Below are 17692 nucleotides of genomic sequence, written 5' to 3'. Positions count from 1 at the left end.
ACCACACTTGAGAACAAATTTCATTTTTATTTTTTCAACCTTTTAATGACTGATGTGAGATTTAGATGAGTTGGGATGTTTGTTTGAGCATGCTAGTTTCAGTGTAGAAGTCATAACTCATTATACCTCTAGACCTTGACCATATTCTGCTTTATATGGATCATTAGCCTTATTTGCATACACTTACAAGGCACTTTAATAGAAATACCTACCTTGTGGGTACACCTTGCAGGTGTTGGGGCAGAAGCTAGAGCCCATACATGGCCATGCACAGTTTGTCATCCTCTTGATTTTTATGTATGCTCAGTTTCTGACAGATTATGGGCTGGCAGACCTCCGCTAAACATTTTTACATTCGCATCATTTTGCTGCCCCTTTTATCCAAAGCAACTTGAACGGAGTTCGAGCAGTTAAGGGCCTTGCTCAGAGGCCCAGCAGTGGCAGCTTGGTAGTGGTGGGGCTTGAGCTGGTAACCTTCCAATTACTTGTCAAGTATCCTAACAACCGAGCTGCCACTGGACAAGTACTTTAACCACTGAGCTGCCATTGCCAAGTGACGCTGGTAAAACCTCAGCAACACTGCTGTACCTACGTTTATATAAGCACGATATCCACTGCCATGCCACTGCCACAGAGGTAGCGCAGCGTGACCCTCTCTTGAGAAGGTTGTGCCACCGAAATACTGAACTATGACATGGCGTTGAGGGTGGCTGATGAATGTGCATGCTGGCTAACAGGCTGTAGAAACAAAGTAGGTTCTGTAGTTTCTAATTGTCTGAGTTGACCTCTTCAGTCTATATAACGGTACCTTGTATGCTTTATGCCTTTTCCATATAATTTTCTGTAATCAGAAACCTAGATGAGCTCTAATACATTGTCCTGCTAAGATCTACTGCTTTAGCCAAGTCTTGCATACATATGAGAGGGAGCTGAACACTGCAACATGAAGCATGATGTGGAGATATGACTGGAACTTTGTAAGGTTACTGTGGCCCAGCTAGGTCTGGAGTAGTTTTCTAAAAAAGTACATGATGCTCTGCTGAACACTTAAGGGCAACAAAGGACTAGTTATATGCAGCTTGCAAAGATATCCAGAGGATCACTGTTGTTCAGCTGATTGCACGCTCGACCCCCGGACCTGAGCAGGTCCCACTTCCAGGTTTAGACGATGTAGTCGATCTCGGAGTAGAGCGCGTCAGTCAGGTCTTCTTCACTGGAACTCTGGCCTTTCAAGCACAAGGAGCCACGACTGACGAAGGAAGCACAGGAAGAGATTAAACTCTCAACACCATCTGATGAAAATTTCCACATCAGTTGTTAAATGCTTCAAATCTCTGATTGGCTTAGAAATGGTTAATTTGAGTATGAAGTGAGTAAGTTCCAGTTCAGAAAGTCCTACTACCTCCCAAATTTGTTCCCAAGAACTCTCATACACTCATTTATGCTCAAAATACTAAGCTATCATCATTATCGGTGGATGCAATTAACATTTTTATATGTACTCCTTTGATTGTAGATCAGGCCAGGATATGAAAACATCCCATTATGACCATTTACATTCATGGAGAATTTGTTTGATATGGTAATAATGTTGACGTAGTCCTGGTGTTTAAATGCTTTTGATATAGCATTTATGCCTGTTTTTCCATAAATTCTTAGAGTTCGTATACACACCAGCCTTATTCACTCATGCTAACCTGTTTGACTGTTTTGCTTCAGTACTTTCAAATGCTTACAATATAAAACTCATCTTCAGATTGTTTTAAAAACATTCACTAATTTGTCATAGCGGCACAGATTTTCCATACAGACATTTGTTTATGGATTTAAACCCGTGCCTCAACGTTTTCGAGGGTGCTTGCCTTTTTATTTACTTTAGAGGAACTAACAACCAACGTGCACACTGGTAAATCAGCACGACCTGGGACTTGTTCCCGTTTCTTACCCCAGGCGTTGGCACTCTAGGTCCCCAGCACAGGGGCAGTGTTCCTTTGGGCCCTCTCCTTCCGTGTCCCATGATAACAGTTCTAACAGATGATTGGCTGAGAGAACACAGTGCTCATGTTCTGTTATCTTGGAGCTGCAGACTGGAAAGAGCAGAGCTGAGGGGAGAACATATGTAGAACGTATCACATTCTGATTGACGTCTTACATTTGATTTGAATGCTTTTAAACTGCATACATCTCTTTTAATGCCTTATACCTAGTCTTTCAACAGAACTCCTGAGAGGTACTACTGTAGTAATAAGATCTGAAACATTTTAGGCTTCTGCAATGACACAAGTTCCCCATTACTAAATTACTGCATTTTGCTCCAGGAACCCATTTCAGCTATGTGTACTTTGGGAATAACTTTTTTGTAATGACTCTGTACCTTTGTGGATGGAACAGCACAGGTCACTGTTGCAGTCACTTTGGTACTGGCAGATTGTGCCAGCTTCTCCTTTAGTGATATTCTTACTGCACTGACCCCAAACGCACAGTTCACTCTCACAGCATTCTTTGTCTTTACTGCAGGTCTACAATAAAAAAAGTACATGATACTTAATCCCTCTGATTGTCTTATAACCCCTCTGAAGAATTCTGATGCATCCGCAGGACTCTCGGTAGTATATAAAGTTAGTTGCAAATTAACAACTGGGCATGTTTAAACACAAAAATCTTTTTTTTTTTTTTTTGAGGGTTAGTAAAAATTGCAGTATAATGTTTCCATAGAACAGAAAGCTCTTTTATGGAGGTCATTAAATGTACTCGGACCAGCTTTAACCAGTTAATAAACTGGTTTCATCTACTAGAATCTCAGAAACCCCTTACTTGCACATCTGATGAAGGAACGTTGCCCATAATGCCCCGTTCTCTAGAAACATTGTGTATTGCACTGCAATCTGCAATTTTCACTACTTCTACATACCACTTTGTAGTTACACTGTAGATACTCTCTGGATTTACTCCCTGTGATAGCTCTCTCTCTCTCTCTCTCTCTCTCTATATATATATATATATATATCTATATCTATATATATAGATATATATATAGATATATATAAATTCATTTATTCATTCAACAGTGTGTTTCTACATAAACCCCCCCTTTTTTTTTTTTTAAAGAGTTCCAGAGAAATATGCCTTTGAAATACAACACAAAAAAATAACAACTGAACAGAATACGTTTGTCATTAAAATGTAATGTCATACCATGGTCTGATGAAATCAACCAATAATTTCAAGACTCTTCATTTAAAGCTCTTTTTTGCCCCTGGGAACTCAAAGACGAGATAAATAGATCTGCAGTATTTGCCTCAACAGAGAACCAGCTGAGTGTAGGTGGGGCTTTTTTGACAACCCCTGTACATTGTTTTTTTGGACGCAGACCAAACCATCTCTGAGCAGGCTTCAGCCTAGCTGCCAACAGCACATCAGTACTGAGGCTGCTGGCTGCCCCTGTTCTGCTCTCTGCTCTTCTCTCTGTGTCCTGAGAGGGAGAGAGCACATGCTCCAATTCAGCAAACAGTGCGCTATCATTTAAAACCCAAAGGAGGAACAGCTCCCTCCTGTCTGGTTTCACATGCCCTTGTGGCTGTGCTGCAATGCAGTTACAGTGCAGGTTTGCTTGCATCATTTCAGTGGAGATCAGTATGGTGTGTGTGCCCTAGAATGTGCAGTTCGTTCGTGTTTTCAGGGTATCTAGGTCTGTTTGGGGAACAGGCCCAGTGAGCTGTAGTACATGGAGCTTGTGCTAAAGCCATCTATACACAGACTTCCTACCGCGTTCAGCTCCTTGCAGGCCAGACATTTGGAGTGGTGTGTCTCGTAGAGGCAGTACATACTCTTCTCACAGTCCTCATCAATGATGCACTCCTGAGAAAGTGGAATGAAGACACAGAAAAACCCTTCAGACGCAGGAACAGGCCATTCCAGCATTTCCCTTCCCACTTAGCTTCACTTCCTTCTTTGACACTAATGCATTTTCATTGACGGACATCTCTGTTCTAAATCACCGCTCTGATAAGAAACATCATGGAATCTTTATATGTTATGCCATGTTGGTAACTATAATAGTGTTTTATCAAATAGAGCATTAGTTTAAATGCCTTCAGTTCATAAACAAATATGAGAAATGTGTCTTATCTGCATTACGTGTCTATCAAAGTGGTGCAGTGTAGCACAGGATTGTGTGTAGAAGGTTCCAGGGGAATTCTGTAGGATGTGTGGCTGACACATGATCTGACCAATATTTATATGAAAAGTCACCCTGACTTTTTGGCCTGCCATTGATGTATAGGACAAAATTCTTTTTATATCTGAGTGCTAAAGTAAACCTCCCAATTCTCTCCTGATTTGCCATTGGTCAAAAATGAGCTAGTCTAAGTAGCCATTACTCAAAAAATTAGGTAGCTAGTCTAGGTAGCTCAAATATGTAGACACTAAACAGTAAGAACAGGACAATAGTTTAAAGATGCAAGGCCAAATGCCCATAGGTGTTGCTATTCCAATTCACTGTCACTAAGACCCCTTAGTACTTGTAGTAAGTTCCTTTGTGATTAAGTTCACATACATTGATCATCCTCTGCTCTCATATCAGAAAGGCAAGTAGACCAAAGAATGCCAAGGAACTTTTACGAGCACTTCCTCTGTGATCAGACTGTTATCGGGCATTAAGCTCCTCCATCAGCACGTTGGTCTCCCTTCTGACTCTGCAGCCTGAAATTCCTGCCGTGGCCCAGAAAAAACTGGCAGAATCCTCTTAGCCAGCAAGGACATAAGTACCTTGGGAAGGGATGCCTGGCTTGTGAGAAGGGAGCTGTACTTCAGCAAACAGATTTGTGCAAGGGGAACTGTAACATTTGTTGTGCATTTATTCTGAGAAAGAATAAAGGTCTGAGGCTGAAGACATCCAACACCAGCCAATGGAATGTAGAGTATTATATCAAAGGGTAAATATGATCAATGCTGCTGCAGTCCTGGGCAACTTTAAAGTGCTCAGCTTTTGTCATGTGATGGAGATGAGAATTACTCACATGATTAATGTAATTTTCCTTGCCGTTGGGTTGCTCAGTGGTTCTGGAGATGTGGATCTCTAAGGTTGTATTGTCTGACATCTGAAAGCAGAAACACATGGAAATATGTTCTGCTTAAACACTGCTTATTTTATCTGAAAAGAGTTTATAGTTAGATGGATGGAAGCAGTCATCTCGAGAATGTCTGTGACCTCTATGCCAGATTACCTTATCGATCGGCTCTGCAGTTGGGATGGATTGATTTCCAGACACGGTCTCTGAATCGCTTTCGCTGTAGTAATTTGAGGTGAAGTTCTGGATGTACCTACTGGATTTAGCACTCTCATTGTCCATCTGTACAATGTTAAAAAAAAAAGAAGTAAAAAATAGGATCACCCACTGCTCATAGATCAAAGAAACTAACAACACTACTACTAACATACTAAAATAATTATATAATATATCTAATTATAAAATAATATGCAGTTATAAAATAACTGATAATTACACCTACTGAGGCATTACACGTTAGGAAATGAAGTTAAATCCTACTTGTATTTTCGATTGTTTCTTATTCGCTTTGTTAGAAGAATTTGTACAATGTGGGACTCGCTCATTTTACAACTTGTATTTAAGATGTTTTTATGCGCAACTTAAAAACATAAATGCATCCAGAATAACGGGGCTACCTGGTACACAGCGTCCTGTAATTTGTGCTGCGTGTCTTCCATTTGTTCCTTCACCTCCTTTAACATGTCGGTCAGTGTCGTTTGTTCCTGTGATAAATTCATTTTCACAGTTGCGTTGAAGTTCACGTCGACCGTTGTCCAAGTTTCAGGGACAATTCCATTGACGACGGTCACACACAGAGTTAGGCACAGCAGTCGCATCTTCCCTGCGTTGTGCATTGGCAACAGAATGATCCGGCCCATCTAGATGAATCAGCGCTGTGAAAGGGCGGTGCAGAAGCGCGCCGGCTGTGCCCTCCGGTGCTCTGTGTCTAGGACACACACGAGCGGACTTTGTGCAGAGAACGGTAGAACTGCGCACAAGCGTTTCTGTGTGCGCGCACATGCACGCGCAAGCGGGTCCATCTGTCGCATAGGCTATCACGAGGACAGGATTTGTCAGACCGCCTTGTGTAATTCGTTTTTCCTCTGCACAGAAACTAGTTTAATGCATTCAATAATAACCGTAATAATAACCATCTCTTCTGTCCACAGACTTTAAGCTATTTAATATATAATAGCATATATATATATATATATATATATATATATATATATATATATATATATATATATATATATATATATATATATATATATATTTATTTATTTATTTTATTTTATTTTATTTTATTTTTTTCATCTGATTTGGCAGGTTTGTTTTTACATTTCAGCGATTGGTGTATTACTGAAGTTGAATTTATGAACATTTTCGATAATAAAAGATCTGCACCTGTATCTTCTGGAGGCGAGCTACAGCTCTTTCGCCTCCAGGTGGTCTCTAACGTGGGGCTAACATGAACAATCTAGTGTCTCCGGTCATGTTTTAGCGGCCTAGTTTAAATCAGTAAAATAAAACTTTTTTCCTGAGTTGGCGGATTGTAGGACTTGCAATGTGTTGTCAGTAGAGCTATCCAACTAGGTATGTCCAGGTTTTGTCTGTAGACTTAATTTAAGGTAATTGCTCTCACTCCGTAAAGATCTATTTCTTACGTAAAGTAAACTCAGTACCCTTCCCCTTGTTGCAATGCCTGGTTTTTCTCATACGCACCACCAAGTGGCGCCACGTCCATACAGAGATGACTAGATAATCTCAAACGTGCCTGTGAAATTACTTGAATTATTTACTTGTAAAACGATGCTCTGCCTTCTAGTGATGTAAGAAACACACTGCACTATATATTTTAGTGACCTTTCGGAGGTCTTTTAAGATACAATACCCCTCAGTGACCACTGTCACCTGTATATTTGTATATTGTTTGCCTTTGAGCACACAGGTGAGTGAGGTACCAGTAGGCCTGATGCCAGTGTAAAGCTGTCAACGCCCGTTAACCTTTTTATTGTTTTTTTCATTGTTTATTTATTTTTTTGTTTAATTGTAACCGGTATAACATTTTCATCTGACGCAGCATTGCTTCTCCTGCAGCGTAATATCCTGTTTAGAAAAGTATTAACACAGTGGATTTGCGCGGTCACGGCGAGGTGTGTTCACCGCCTTCAAAAGTCCTCGAGCAGCGGTTTACTCACACGCGCTTCTTCCGCGCTCCGGTCACTCGCTCAGCGCGCTGCCCACTATACTCTACCACGCGCCGTCGGTTCGCTCCTTTCACTTTTTGAAGTCGGGACGCTCGCGAAGAGTGTCACATAGCATCAGGCAGTAAGGTACGTAGCACGTAGACAATTATCAGCATTTATTTCTCATGAAATATACGCTGTAAATGATCGATATTGGATTAAAATCCACACACTGGAAAATGTTCATTATATGTTGTTGCTAGTACGAAAACTGAATTGCTGTTATTAATTACTGTTATGAAGTGGTTATTTCAATCTCGCTGTTTTTGGATCACACAAAGTAACTAAGGAGGACAACCTTTAGTAGTTTTCCTCTGTGTTCAGTACCACATATTGCTGGAGTAATCAGTTTTACTTGGACTGACTGACGTATGTAGACGCCACTCTGTAACATTATGCTGTCTACGGTATATCATCCAACCTACGTTATGTTAGTGTTCACCTGCATATATTACCTGCATTAACTACTTAGCTAAATGAGTTACGAGATGTTCTTCTGGAAGAGGAGACCTTATAGGCCACTTTTCACTCTACTTTTGCTTCTCACAAGATTAGGTTTCATTGCTGTGGTATAAAATGGATAAATAGTTCTATAAATAAATAGAAAGAAATGTCATACTCTTTTACATAAGAGTGATAGTTGACTTGAACCTGGCAGTATTATTCATATGTAGTTTGCAGACACAGTGTTATAAAGACAATAATAATAATAATAATAATAATAATAATAATAATAATAATAATAATAAAGAAGGAGGAGCTATAACAGTTATATTAGTTCTAAGAAGTCATCATAGTTATAAGGAGTTACACAACAGTTGCTGAGAGCACCTTACTCATGGGTCACAACCGTGCTGCAGGTGTCTTTAAGGTCTTGTAAAATACTGAGGTGAAGGAGGAAACAATGCCATGAAACTGGAAATAGGGAAGAAATTCAATCTGACACCAGTTAACATAGAACACACTTAAAGAGAAACTTGGTCATCTCCGTTCTGTAAACAGCTTTCTTTCCTTGGAGAACTGAACTGAATCAAAGTTTTTTTTCCCCCCTCAATTTTGGTTTTGTTCATAAGATGTAAATTTACTCATATTAAAATAGATAGTAATCCATCACTTTATTAGTTTTAGGGGGAACTCGAAGTTTGCAAAAATCTCTTAGAAATTTGCACCGGAATGAACAATAATTATAGCCTTCTGCAACAGGGCATCTCGCTGTCTCTCTCTCTCTCTCTCTCTCTCTCTCTCTCTCTCTCTCTCTCTCTCTCTCTCTCTCTCTCTCACTCTGTTTCTCTCTCCCTCTCTGTCACCATCTCTCTCTTTCTCTTCCTATTTTCTTTTCCATTTTCAGGTTTCAGATGTTGCAAAAGCTTTACTTTATAGGTGGGTGTGGGCTGCATTAACTACCCTCACATATAGCAACATCATCACCAGGGCACTAATCATATCTTTACACATACGGCTCACCTTGATCTCCACATACACTCACAGAAATACCCTTCTGTTAAAAGTCATGCAAAATGTATTTTTTCATCGTTTTTTATTGCTGCTGGAATTTCTTGAGGAATGATGAGTGATGTTGGCAGTGCAGTTGGAATGGCATGAGTTTTAAGAAGGGCATTAAGCAAGATACTCCTGCTTACAGCCTGCCCTTAGTGGAGGATGTCCTGCTGTCCTCGTTGTTCTGAGACTAGGCCATGTGTTTCTATTGACAGAGGAATTTGTATTCATGAGTAGTGCCATGTTGGTACAAGCACTGTTGTATTATCACTGGGAATTACTTTTGGCAGGAGATTAAAACTGTTCATACATACTTAAGCCGTCCTTTCATGAACCTTTCATAGGTTCATTTTCATAGACCGACTCTTTGGAGGTCTAGCTAAGATTCAGAAACTTTTCATGTGACAGATGACTGAGAATATGATCTCTGTTTGTGTTTGTCACAAAAATGCTGTCAAAGCCCTGCTTTGGTGAAGTTAGTTAGCATTTTTTAGATGGATGGTGAGAAATGGTGATATGCTTGAAATAGACCTTGGAGATTTTGTTTCTTTTGAGAAAGTAATTATCATTTCAAATAGGTCTCAGTATATTTGATCACATTTCAGAGATAAGTAGGAGACTAAATCATCTTTAAAAGGTCTCTCTTTTTTTTTTTTTTTTAACTTTCAGCAAACCTTTCTGATGCAACGTTGATAGCAGTTTCAGTCTGGGTCAAGGTTTGAGTGGAAAACCAGCTGAGTACCAGCATCTCAGCCTACAATTAGTGGTTGAACAAGACTTTGATTTAATCTCATGGCTTGAAGAGACAACAGACCCACAGCATTCCACAGTCAGCTTTATCACACTCAGTAGTCTGACACACTGTATAAGAACCATCATTTTGGTTCATGTGCTGGACCCAAAGCTGTTCCTCACCATGAACTCATCACTTCCCAACACAACAGAGACTTTATACACTGAATACAATATTTGGGATCTCTAAGGCAAACTGGTTTCAAACCAATTAAATGCCACAGACTATTCTGTCTAGATGTGTTTCAGTGGGACCCATTAACTTTCCTTTTCCTTAGCCGGGCCATTTCCTCCTTAGTACTGTTTCCTCTCAGCTTGGCACAGGAAGCGGATGTTGACAGTCAGAGGTTCTGCATGGCAGAGTGACTCACCTGCCTGGGTGGTACAAGGTCCATTTAGGGCCTTAAATCATTCACTGCATTACAAAACTCCTCTGTAGACAAAGAAAGACTTAGTTTGTGACTAGAGTATGATTGGTGGAAAAACAGAGATATTATAGTATTATTGTGCATAGTATTCTATACCTCATGGTGCGAGAATTCACCAACCTCATTGGAAGGTTTTGAGGTGGCACATTAGCATTTAGAAGGTACTTTGGCGGACCAAGGAAGTTAAACACGTGTGCTAAGGACATCTTCGGGGCCATGTGTTTTTTGTCTCCTGAAACATGAGACATGTCTATTCTGAGCATGCCTCTCCTCCTCTGCCTATTCTTCTGGCCAACTAGTTTTGCCCAGCAGCAATAATGCAAGTCGATCTACGGAGCCCATTCGTGGAGGTGTGAAACTCGAGCTATACTTTTTGTCATTTTTGCCCTGCACTACCTGATAATACAGAGTCAGCAGCACTTTGGCTCAGTTCATGTTGTCAGGATGTAGTGTTACATGGATCAGAGTTTTTAAATCACAGTTTTAGGACATCAGACAGGTGTTACACATTAGCCTTATTAAGGCATCCATCCAAAGTGATGTATTTAAAAGTATAATTTGCACATTTGTGTCTGCCAGAGTACTTTATCAAACTTTAAAAAAGTGTTTTGAGTGTCAAGTGTATGTGCATGAAGTCTAGGCTGTGGGAAGAGTGTATTTGCCACACACAGGGAAGGTCAGACAGGCTGTCGGATGGCAGGCAGCTGCTTACTGTCTCTGCCTCTCGCTTCTGTGTGAATGAATGATTTTTCTCCTCGTAGGATGGACGACATTGGCGCGGCCGTGGCCAGATTACATGTTGTTTGCGCTCTCGTCCAAGACTTTGCTTTGGCACTAGCGCAGGGGAAAGTGTCCAACAATTTTTACTGGACACTGGGAAAGAGTTAGCAGGGCTGGTTTCAGATGGAAACAATGTTTTCCGAGCGTTGCCGTGTCGATCTCAGGCCTGAGCCCTGTTATGGGAGGTTCTGGAGAAGGGGGAAAGATGGGGGGGGGGGGGGTTTCCTTCCAGGTTTTCTTCATAGCTATCTGCAATTAAGACGATGCATGGAACTCTTTGCTCTCTCTACACCCCTGATGGTCAGGATCCCTTTTTAGGAGCAGTGGCAGGAGACCGCCACACCGAGCGCCTCTGATATGGGCATGTTTAGCACCACCAGGTGCTTCTATGAGAACAGGCACAGAGGTCTGACATGCTCATATATTGTGTGGGGTGTCAGCTCAAGAGCCTGGTCTCATTAATTCTTCATGCAGTCTCAAAGCCAAGATGTGTGTCAGTGAACCGGGAGGAAAAGCATCTTAAAATAGTTTGTGCAGGCATAAGTCATTTTAATGTGTTTTGTTAATAATTTTAGTGTATTAGTGTATTTTGGTTGTTCATGGCTATTTTTGTAGTCATTTTGTAGTACTGGGTTTCCTCACTACAGGGTCCTGTGCCATTCATTTAAAAAAGCTGAAATGCAGCAAGTCTACAAACTGTAGACCTGCCTCTAATGTTTGCCTGACAGACTGTAGACCTGCCTCCGATGTTCGAATGATAGACCATACATATACCCGCCTTCTGGTGTACTCCTCTCCCACCCGTACAACAGGAACATGTTTCACATCCTTGGAATTCTTGAACCCTGTAGAAAACTGATAGCACATGTTTTAATAGATGGAATATCCCGCATAGGACAGCCTGCTGTTACCCTTCCACAACCAAGTCAATAGTGAAAGTAATTGTTTACCATTACACAGTTGTAACTGTCGTTCAGGTAAATTAGTTCTAAGAATATGTTAGTGAAAATTGTTTGCTCAAATGTGGAAAAGAGCACTTTGACCTCCAATGGAGTGAGTGAGCAGATGTCACGAGTATTTAATCAGGGCTTTTAAAGTGATCCCAGTGGCTTTCTTTTAGAAGTGGGAGGGTTATCATAGCCACTCTCTGCTCTGTAGCCAGCTTTTCCTTTGATGTTCACTCCCCATTGTGAGACCATGCGAGTGTGTGTGCGTGCGTGCGCGTGTGTGCGTGTGTGTGTTTGTGTGTGTTTGTGTGTGTTTGTCAGTGTTTCACTGGTGTCCTGTGAGTTGGTGCTCTCTGGCCATATTAGCCCTTTCCACTCTGTCAGATGATGATGTCATGGTATATGAGCCAGACCAATGCAGCTTCAGCTCAAGGAGCAAGCGGTGAGGACAGCATCTGCTGCCTTTTCATAGAGTGGATCTAACAGCTATTTTTAACCATCAATAAAAGCCAAAAATATCAATATCGTGGTTATTAACACATTTTAATTTAGACTTCCAGGTAAACACTGTAGCTGTATAGAGGTTGAAAATGACATGATATTAAAATAACCACATGCTGCAGTTGATTCCTAGTTTCGACACAGTTTTGACACGAACACTGTGTTTGTGGTAAACCAGCTGCATGCCTGGTGGCTTAAAAGGAATTTCTAATTTCACATTCACATTTAAATGCGATGAGAGTCAGAGAGAGCGCTTTGGCGAAACACATGATTTTTCCCACAACTGAACATCTGAATGCCATTTGTCACTAAACATATAAATATTTTCAGTTCAGTGCTTGCTTATTACAAAGTAGTCAGCACTTTGGGTGTGTGCGCTTCGAGGGGATGCATAACTGGCTACTTTATGCAACCCTGACCTTCCTGTACTAAACCTGTTATCAGTCAGAATACGAACACCTTCTGCATTTCAACATAATGGCATGCTGCTTGCAACAAGACCGTGATGGGAGGGAGAGTTCTCTGGCCGAGGCCACTGCTTTGGGCTCTGACCAATGAGAGCAAAGGTAGCTTGTATACTGACGGTGAGCTGTGGGAGGTGGCTGGGTGCTGGAAATTAGTGTCTGGCTAAGCGTTGGCTTGTCACCCCCTGGGCTACAGTGCTACTCTGTCCCCGCACAGGGCCCGTCTTCGGCTACAGAGACGAGTCGAAACCGGCCCAAACCTGAATGAGCTCAACCAGCGTCCATCAGTCGGCTCCCTCAGTGACATTAAGATGTTTCCGGGACCTGAGCCCAGCTTTGCAGCCAGAACAGGAATAAGGAGCAGTTGGATTACTGCTCATGGGGTTGATATGTGGGCAAAAGATATTCACTGTGTGTGTGGTTTCTTCTTCAAGAGGCATGTGACAGTGCTTCTCCTCCTGAGGTGGATAAATACTCCAGAGTGGGCGCGTCTGGTGTGGGGAGTGTGAAAGAGACGGTGCGACCTGCAAGCCAATCCACATCCAAGTCCTTTAGACATTGCTCAACCTGTCTCACCACAAAATCAAAGAGATCCTGTTTCCAGAGCAATGGAGAAAATGTATTCTCCAGCAAAGTGAAGGTGGAATTTCCACAGACTTTCCACATCTGCTTTAATGTGCTCATATGATATGTTCACTTCCTCTTTGATATATAAATGGGAGTTGGGTGATCGTGTTGTGGTTCGCCAGTGTCATTATGACAAAGGTGAACTTTGGTCAACGTCTTGCGTGGTTCTGCAGGTACTGACAGAGCCTGAATTAAACTCTGTCTACAGTGTTCCTCTGATAGTGTGAATGACGCTCCAGAGACTTCGGAGAAGTGCTCAGAAACATGTCAATAAATTCTTCAAACACCCTGCTTGTACCTGCTTTAGTACTTCATACTGTGCTGTAACTCTATTTAGCATGAATATATATTATCTTTAGGAAGTAGAGAGGCTTTGAAATTCTAGAAGGGTTTGAACTATAAACACACAGGGCATGGAAACCCGGGCAGTGAGGTTTCCCGGAGTCCCTGAAAACTGCACGTCTGTTCTGTTCTTGCACAGCGGGGAAAAGATGCAAGAACGACAGCTTTTTTTTCACTGCATGGCTTGTGGAATGTGCAGGGCTGCATTCTTGGTAAATCAGGTGCTATCTCTAGTGATGTGGAAACTGACCAGGGAGCAAACAGTCTCAGCATGTCTGCTCTGGGAATGCTCTGTACTGGCGACTGAAAATCAGACACTCTCTAGGCCTGGATGGGGAAATATTGCGTAACACCTGATCTTGTGTTCTGAACTTGTTTTTAGAGTTCACATGTTTAAAGGGGTCTTTCAGGGTTTATTGAATTGCTGTTGTAGTAATTTAACACCGTCAATATTTTTATTCTCTGTTTCGTAGATAAATATGAAAAGGAAACTAAATAAGTGCTTATAAAACTTTCATAGACAAATAAGTAAATACCTGAAATTTCAAAGAATATAAATAAGCCCTAATAAATGTTTTTTAGATACTGTTTCTGACCATTTGAAATGCTCTGTTGTATGCTCAGATCGAGAACAGTGGTGCTTTATTGTCCAAAATACTAGTGTCATCTTCCACATTGATGTTGCTATGGCTTCTGCACCTCTAGAGTGAGATCAGATTAACCATGACTACTCCTCTCCTCTCACAGGGCTGAGGGTTCAGACAGTGTGCCTAGCTCTTACACCACCTGAAGTAAAGCCAGAGGACGCGAGCAGCAAGACCTCACTGCGGCGAGAGAGAGGCAGACGCAGCAGGCCGGACGTCCTCGCTTCCACAGAGGCAAGGATGGGTGAGGTGGAGGCGGAGAGGAGCCAAGCAGGGAGGCTGTTTGAGAACTTTGTCCAGGCATCCACGTGCACGAGCACCCTACAGGCCTTTAATATCATGTGCAGTTGCCTGGAGCTGGATCCCCTCGAGCACAGCTCGTTCTACAGCAGTCTGAAGAGCAGACTCACCTGCTGGAAGGCCAAAGCCCTGTGGAGTAAACTGGACAAGCGAGCCAGCCATAAGGAGTATAAGAAAGCCAACGCCTGCACAAGAACAAAGGCAAGTCTGCACTCCGCTGCTTTCACAGTTCTCACAGCCAGGGCCAGAAATTGGGTGTGGATTGCACCATAGCAGGGCTGACGCTCGGGCGAGTGCAAAGGTTAGGAAAGAGTTTTATCAGATACTGTTGCCATTAAAAGTGTACGGTGCCCCCTGGCTTAGACATCGATGAAGTCTGGCTTCATTTTGAGGTTGGGTGTGTCATAGGGAATGACATCAGTAAACGAATGACGCTCGCGCCAGATGTAGTTCATTACAACGGAGCTCTGTGGGTTTCAGATCTGTCATCACATCTATACTCGTGCATTTTCTCTGGCTAAGGGAATGCCATGACAACACAAAACACTGACCACTTTTTTTTCTCAGTTGCTGGGCTGTTTAGCATTGTTAGAGTTCTACCTCAAATACTCAGATTTCCCTTACTATAAATACAGTAACTGCCGTGAGCGTTTTGGTTTTGTGAATTATCAATGTAAAGTTTAATTTTTAATTAACATTTCTAATGGCAACAGTTTTAATATAAATATGATCAGGATGTCTGTGCTGCCGTGGGCCTACAGAGGTCATCATCCCTTGGCCTTCCACATCTGTGAAACACACACATACACACACACACACACACACACACACACACACACACACACACCTGAACTATCCTGGACTCATGCTAATACTCCTTTTCTCCCCCTCCCCATTGGGGTAAGTGTTCTGATGTCTAACATGGTTTCTCAGTGCTTATCGCCAGTGACCATAATGCCTTCATGATGCAGAGACAGACAGCTTCACTCAGCAGTTACGATTACTGGAGGTGTTCTGGCTACAGGCATTATGAGGCTCACCCACAATAAGTAGCCTGCATGGCCCCGTGCCCAGATCGTTATTAAAGAAGGTCTGAAGCCTTTCAGAATGCCACGAATTTAACAAGTCTCCTTTGATACCTGCCATAAATGCCCCTGTGTCATTCTTGATGTGAATGAGGGTAATTATGTGGTTCTTTTGAGGATGCAGTTTACCTCCTGCTGCTGTGCAGATGGTAATTACACACAGTAGCGCTTTCTCCAGCCTTTCCTGCTTTGATGAGATACAGCACAACACACTTTAATGACATTTGACACAAACAAAGCAGATGTGCTATTACTTTACTTTGGATCGTTGCCAGTATTTACAAAGTAATATGCAAAAGTTGAACTTGGAAGAATGTCAGAAACTATAGGATTTTTCTAAAAACAAAAACAAAAACAAATATGTTTCCCCATACCACATGTATGACTTATTAAGTCTTTGCATACAATATCTATTGAGAAGTGACGAGTGTTGAACTGAGAGCTCCGAGTGCCACCTGATAAAACATGTCAGTCCTGATGACTGGAGCGCCATCTGTCTCTCTCTGTCTGCCGTGACTTGTTCTTTTCATAGGGAGGCCATGACGTCAGCAGTGGGTTGCTGTGAAATGTTTAAGGTGGGGGGGTAGGCTTGCAAGGCTGGCATCACTCTTCAGTCAGCCTACCAATGCGTGCTAAAAGCCAATCTACTCAGGATATGAGGTCATATGCACATTATCAACCTTCTCAGTTGGACTAGATGCTTTTGCAATCCTTTTTTATAGTGTTTTTTTTTTTGCCTTTGTTAGCATTGCATTGGCTCCCAAATGAGCAAGGCATTAGTACTTCATGTTGTTTGTTCCAAATACCAAGTATGGCAAAATAGTTTTTATACCTTCGGAATTTTCACATTGTATTTATTGTGAGGAGGGACTCTATTTCAGTGACCTAGACAAAAAGAAAAATATTTTTATAACTTTATTAAGAGAAATAGGTGGTTTGTAAGTGGAAAATATTTATAACTGGTTTCCAGTTTGAGAGTTATTATTTAACCCACACTGGAAACGTAGCTCACTGTCAGTATTAAAGAAGCATCATTTTCCACATTGGGAAAGCAATTTCACTATTTCTCTCTCTCTCCCTCTCTCTCTCTCCCTCTCTCTCTTTGTGTGTGTGTGTGTGTGTGGGTGTGTGTGTGTGTGTGTGTGTGTGTGTGTGTGTGTGTGTGTGTGTTTTTGGTCTCTTGTGCTAGCAGCTCTGACTTTGTGTTGTGTTATTTCAGTTTGTCATGTTGTTATGGTCAGAGGCTGTACTGTACACCTCATCCCCAGAGGCTCTGGTGGCCACACGCTCTCTGACCTCTTCAGTCACAGTATCAGTGTCTAGCTTTCTTCTCTGGAGGCTCAGACAAGTCCTTGCTCCGCCTCTCTGACTGGCTAAGTCCCATGTAGGGCTGAATGTCTGGCCGTCTGGACTGACGTCTGGCCGTCTGGACTGACAGCCAGTGCTGTTGCTGTTCTCCCGGCGGTCTGCCACACTTGATCGAGCTCCTTGCTCTGATGGTGTGAGCCAAAGCCGTGTGCCGCTGCAGAGCATCAGGCAAGCTGGGATCACATCATGTCTCCAGACTGCATGCAGCCCTGGTTTATTTTTCAGGCATAAAGTCAGTTAAAATGTCTGGTGTGTGTGTTTGTACGTGCGTGTTAGGGAGAGCTGTCCCACAGCGAGCCGTTTTCCTGTCAGTGGATGCTTACCCACGTGTAAAGTGGTTCTGGTTGCAGCAGGCACCACAGCCTTCAACAGGAAACCACGTCTAGAAGGTCATACATGCCAGTTCCTGTTCTGCAGACTTTTCCATGTGATAAGAGGCATGAGGTGGTAGTGATGTCTCACTGACACTGGCCTGGTGTGAGCTGAGCTCCAGGTGGGCTCTCCATAAAACCTCCCTTTGATAATGGGGCCAGTGAAGCTTTCTTTATGAGGGTTACCATGACTTCCCTGTTCACGTTCATCTTCCCAGACCATCTTGGGTTCTCTCACTTATTGGT

General features: G+C 42.2%; 2 protein-coding genes across 34 annotated transcripts in view; one reads left to right on the top strand and one right to left on the bottom strand.

Moving 5' to 3' along the window:
* Positions 1-7: 7 nt before the first annotated feature.
* On the bottom strand, positions 8-6060 carry dkk3a (dickkopf WNT signaling pathway inhibitor 3a). The gene is made up of 7 exons (XM_027012886.3): positions 5687-6060; positions 5226-5351; positions 5019-5099; positions 3766-3858; positions 2375-2519; positions 1946-2102; positions 8-1249 (listed from the first exon to the last, which is right to left on the bottom strand). Exons 1-7 carry the CDS (start codon positions 5927-5929, stop codon positions 1162-1164), a joined length of 933 nt encoding a protein of 310 aa, XP_026868687.3. The 5' UTR covers positions 5930-6060; the 3' UTR covers positions 8-1161.
* A 1121-nt stretch (positions 6061-7181) lies between these two features.
* The window catches only part of mical2a (microtubule associated monooxygenase, calponin and LIM domain containing 2a), a 37438-nt gene continuing 26927 nt past the window's right edge, over positions 7182-17692 (top strand). For 11 of the 33 annotated variants that reach the window (XR_014121886.1, XR_004776520.2, XR_014121888.1 and 8 more), the window contains exons 1-2: positions 7191-7387; positions 14426-14823. Coding sequence is in view for 26 of the 33 variants with exons in the window: in XM_081709631.1 (XP_081565757.1) it covers positions 14563-14823 (261 nt within the window). In the remaining 7 variants the exon portion in view is untranslated. Of the gene's footprint in view, positions 7388-14425; positions 14824-17692 lie in introns of all 33 variants that reach the window. The other 22 variants (XM_081709615.1, XM_035530284.2, XM_035530277.2 and 19 more) reach the window with 10 other exon arrangements.

The sequence above is a fragment of the Electrophorus electricus genome, chromosome 3 (genome assembly GCF_041902795.1).
Source record: "Electrophorus electricus isolate QZ-2024a chromosome 3, ASM4190279v1, whole genome shotgun sequence".
NCBI lineage: Eukaryota > Metazoa > Chordata > Actinopteri > Gymnotiformes > Gymnotidae > Electrophorus > Electrophorus electricus.
The sequence above is the reverse complement of the archived record's forward strand: the minus strand, read 5'-3'. Positions and strand labels throughout refer to the sequence as shown.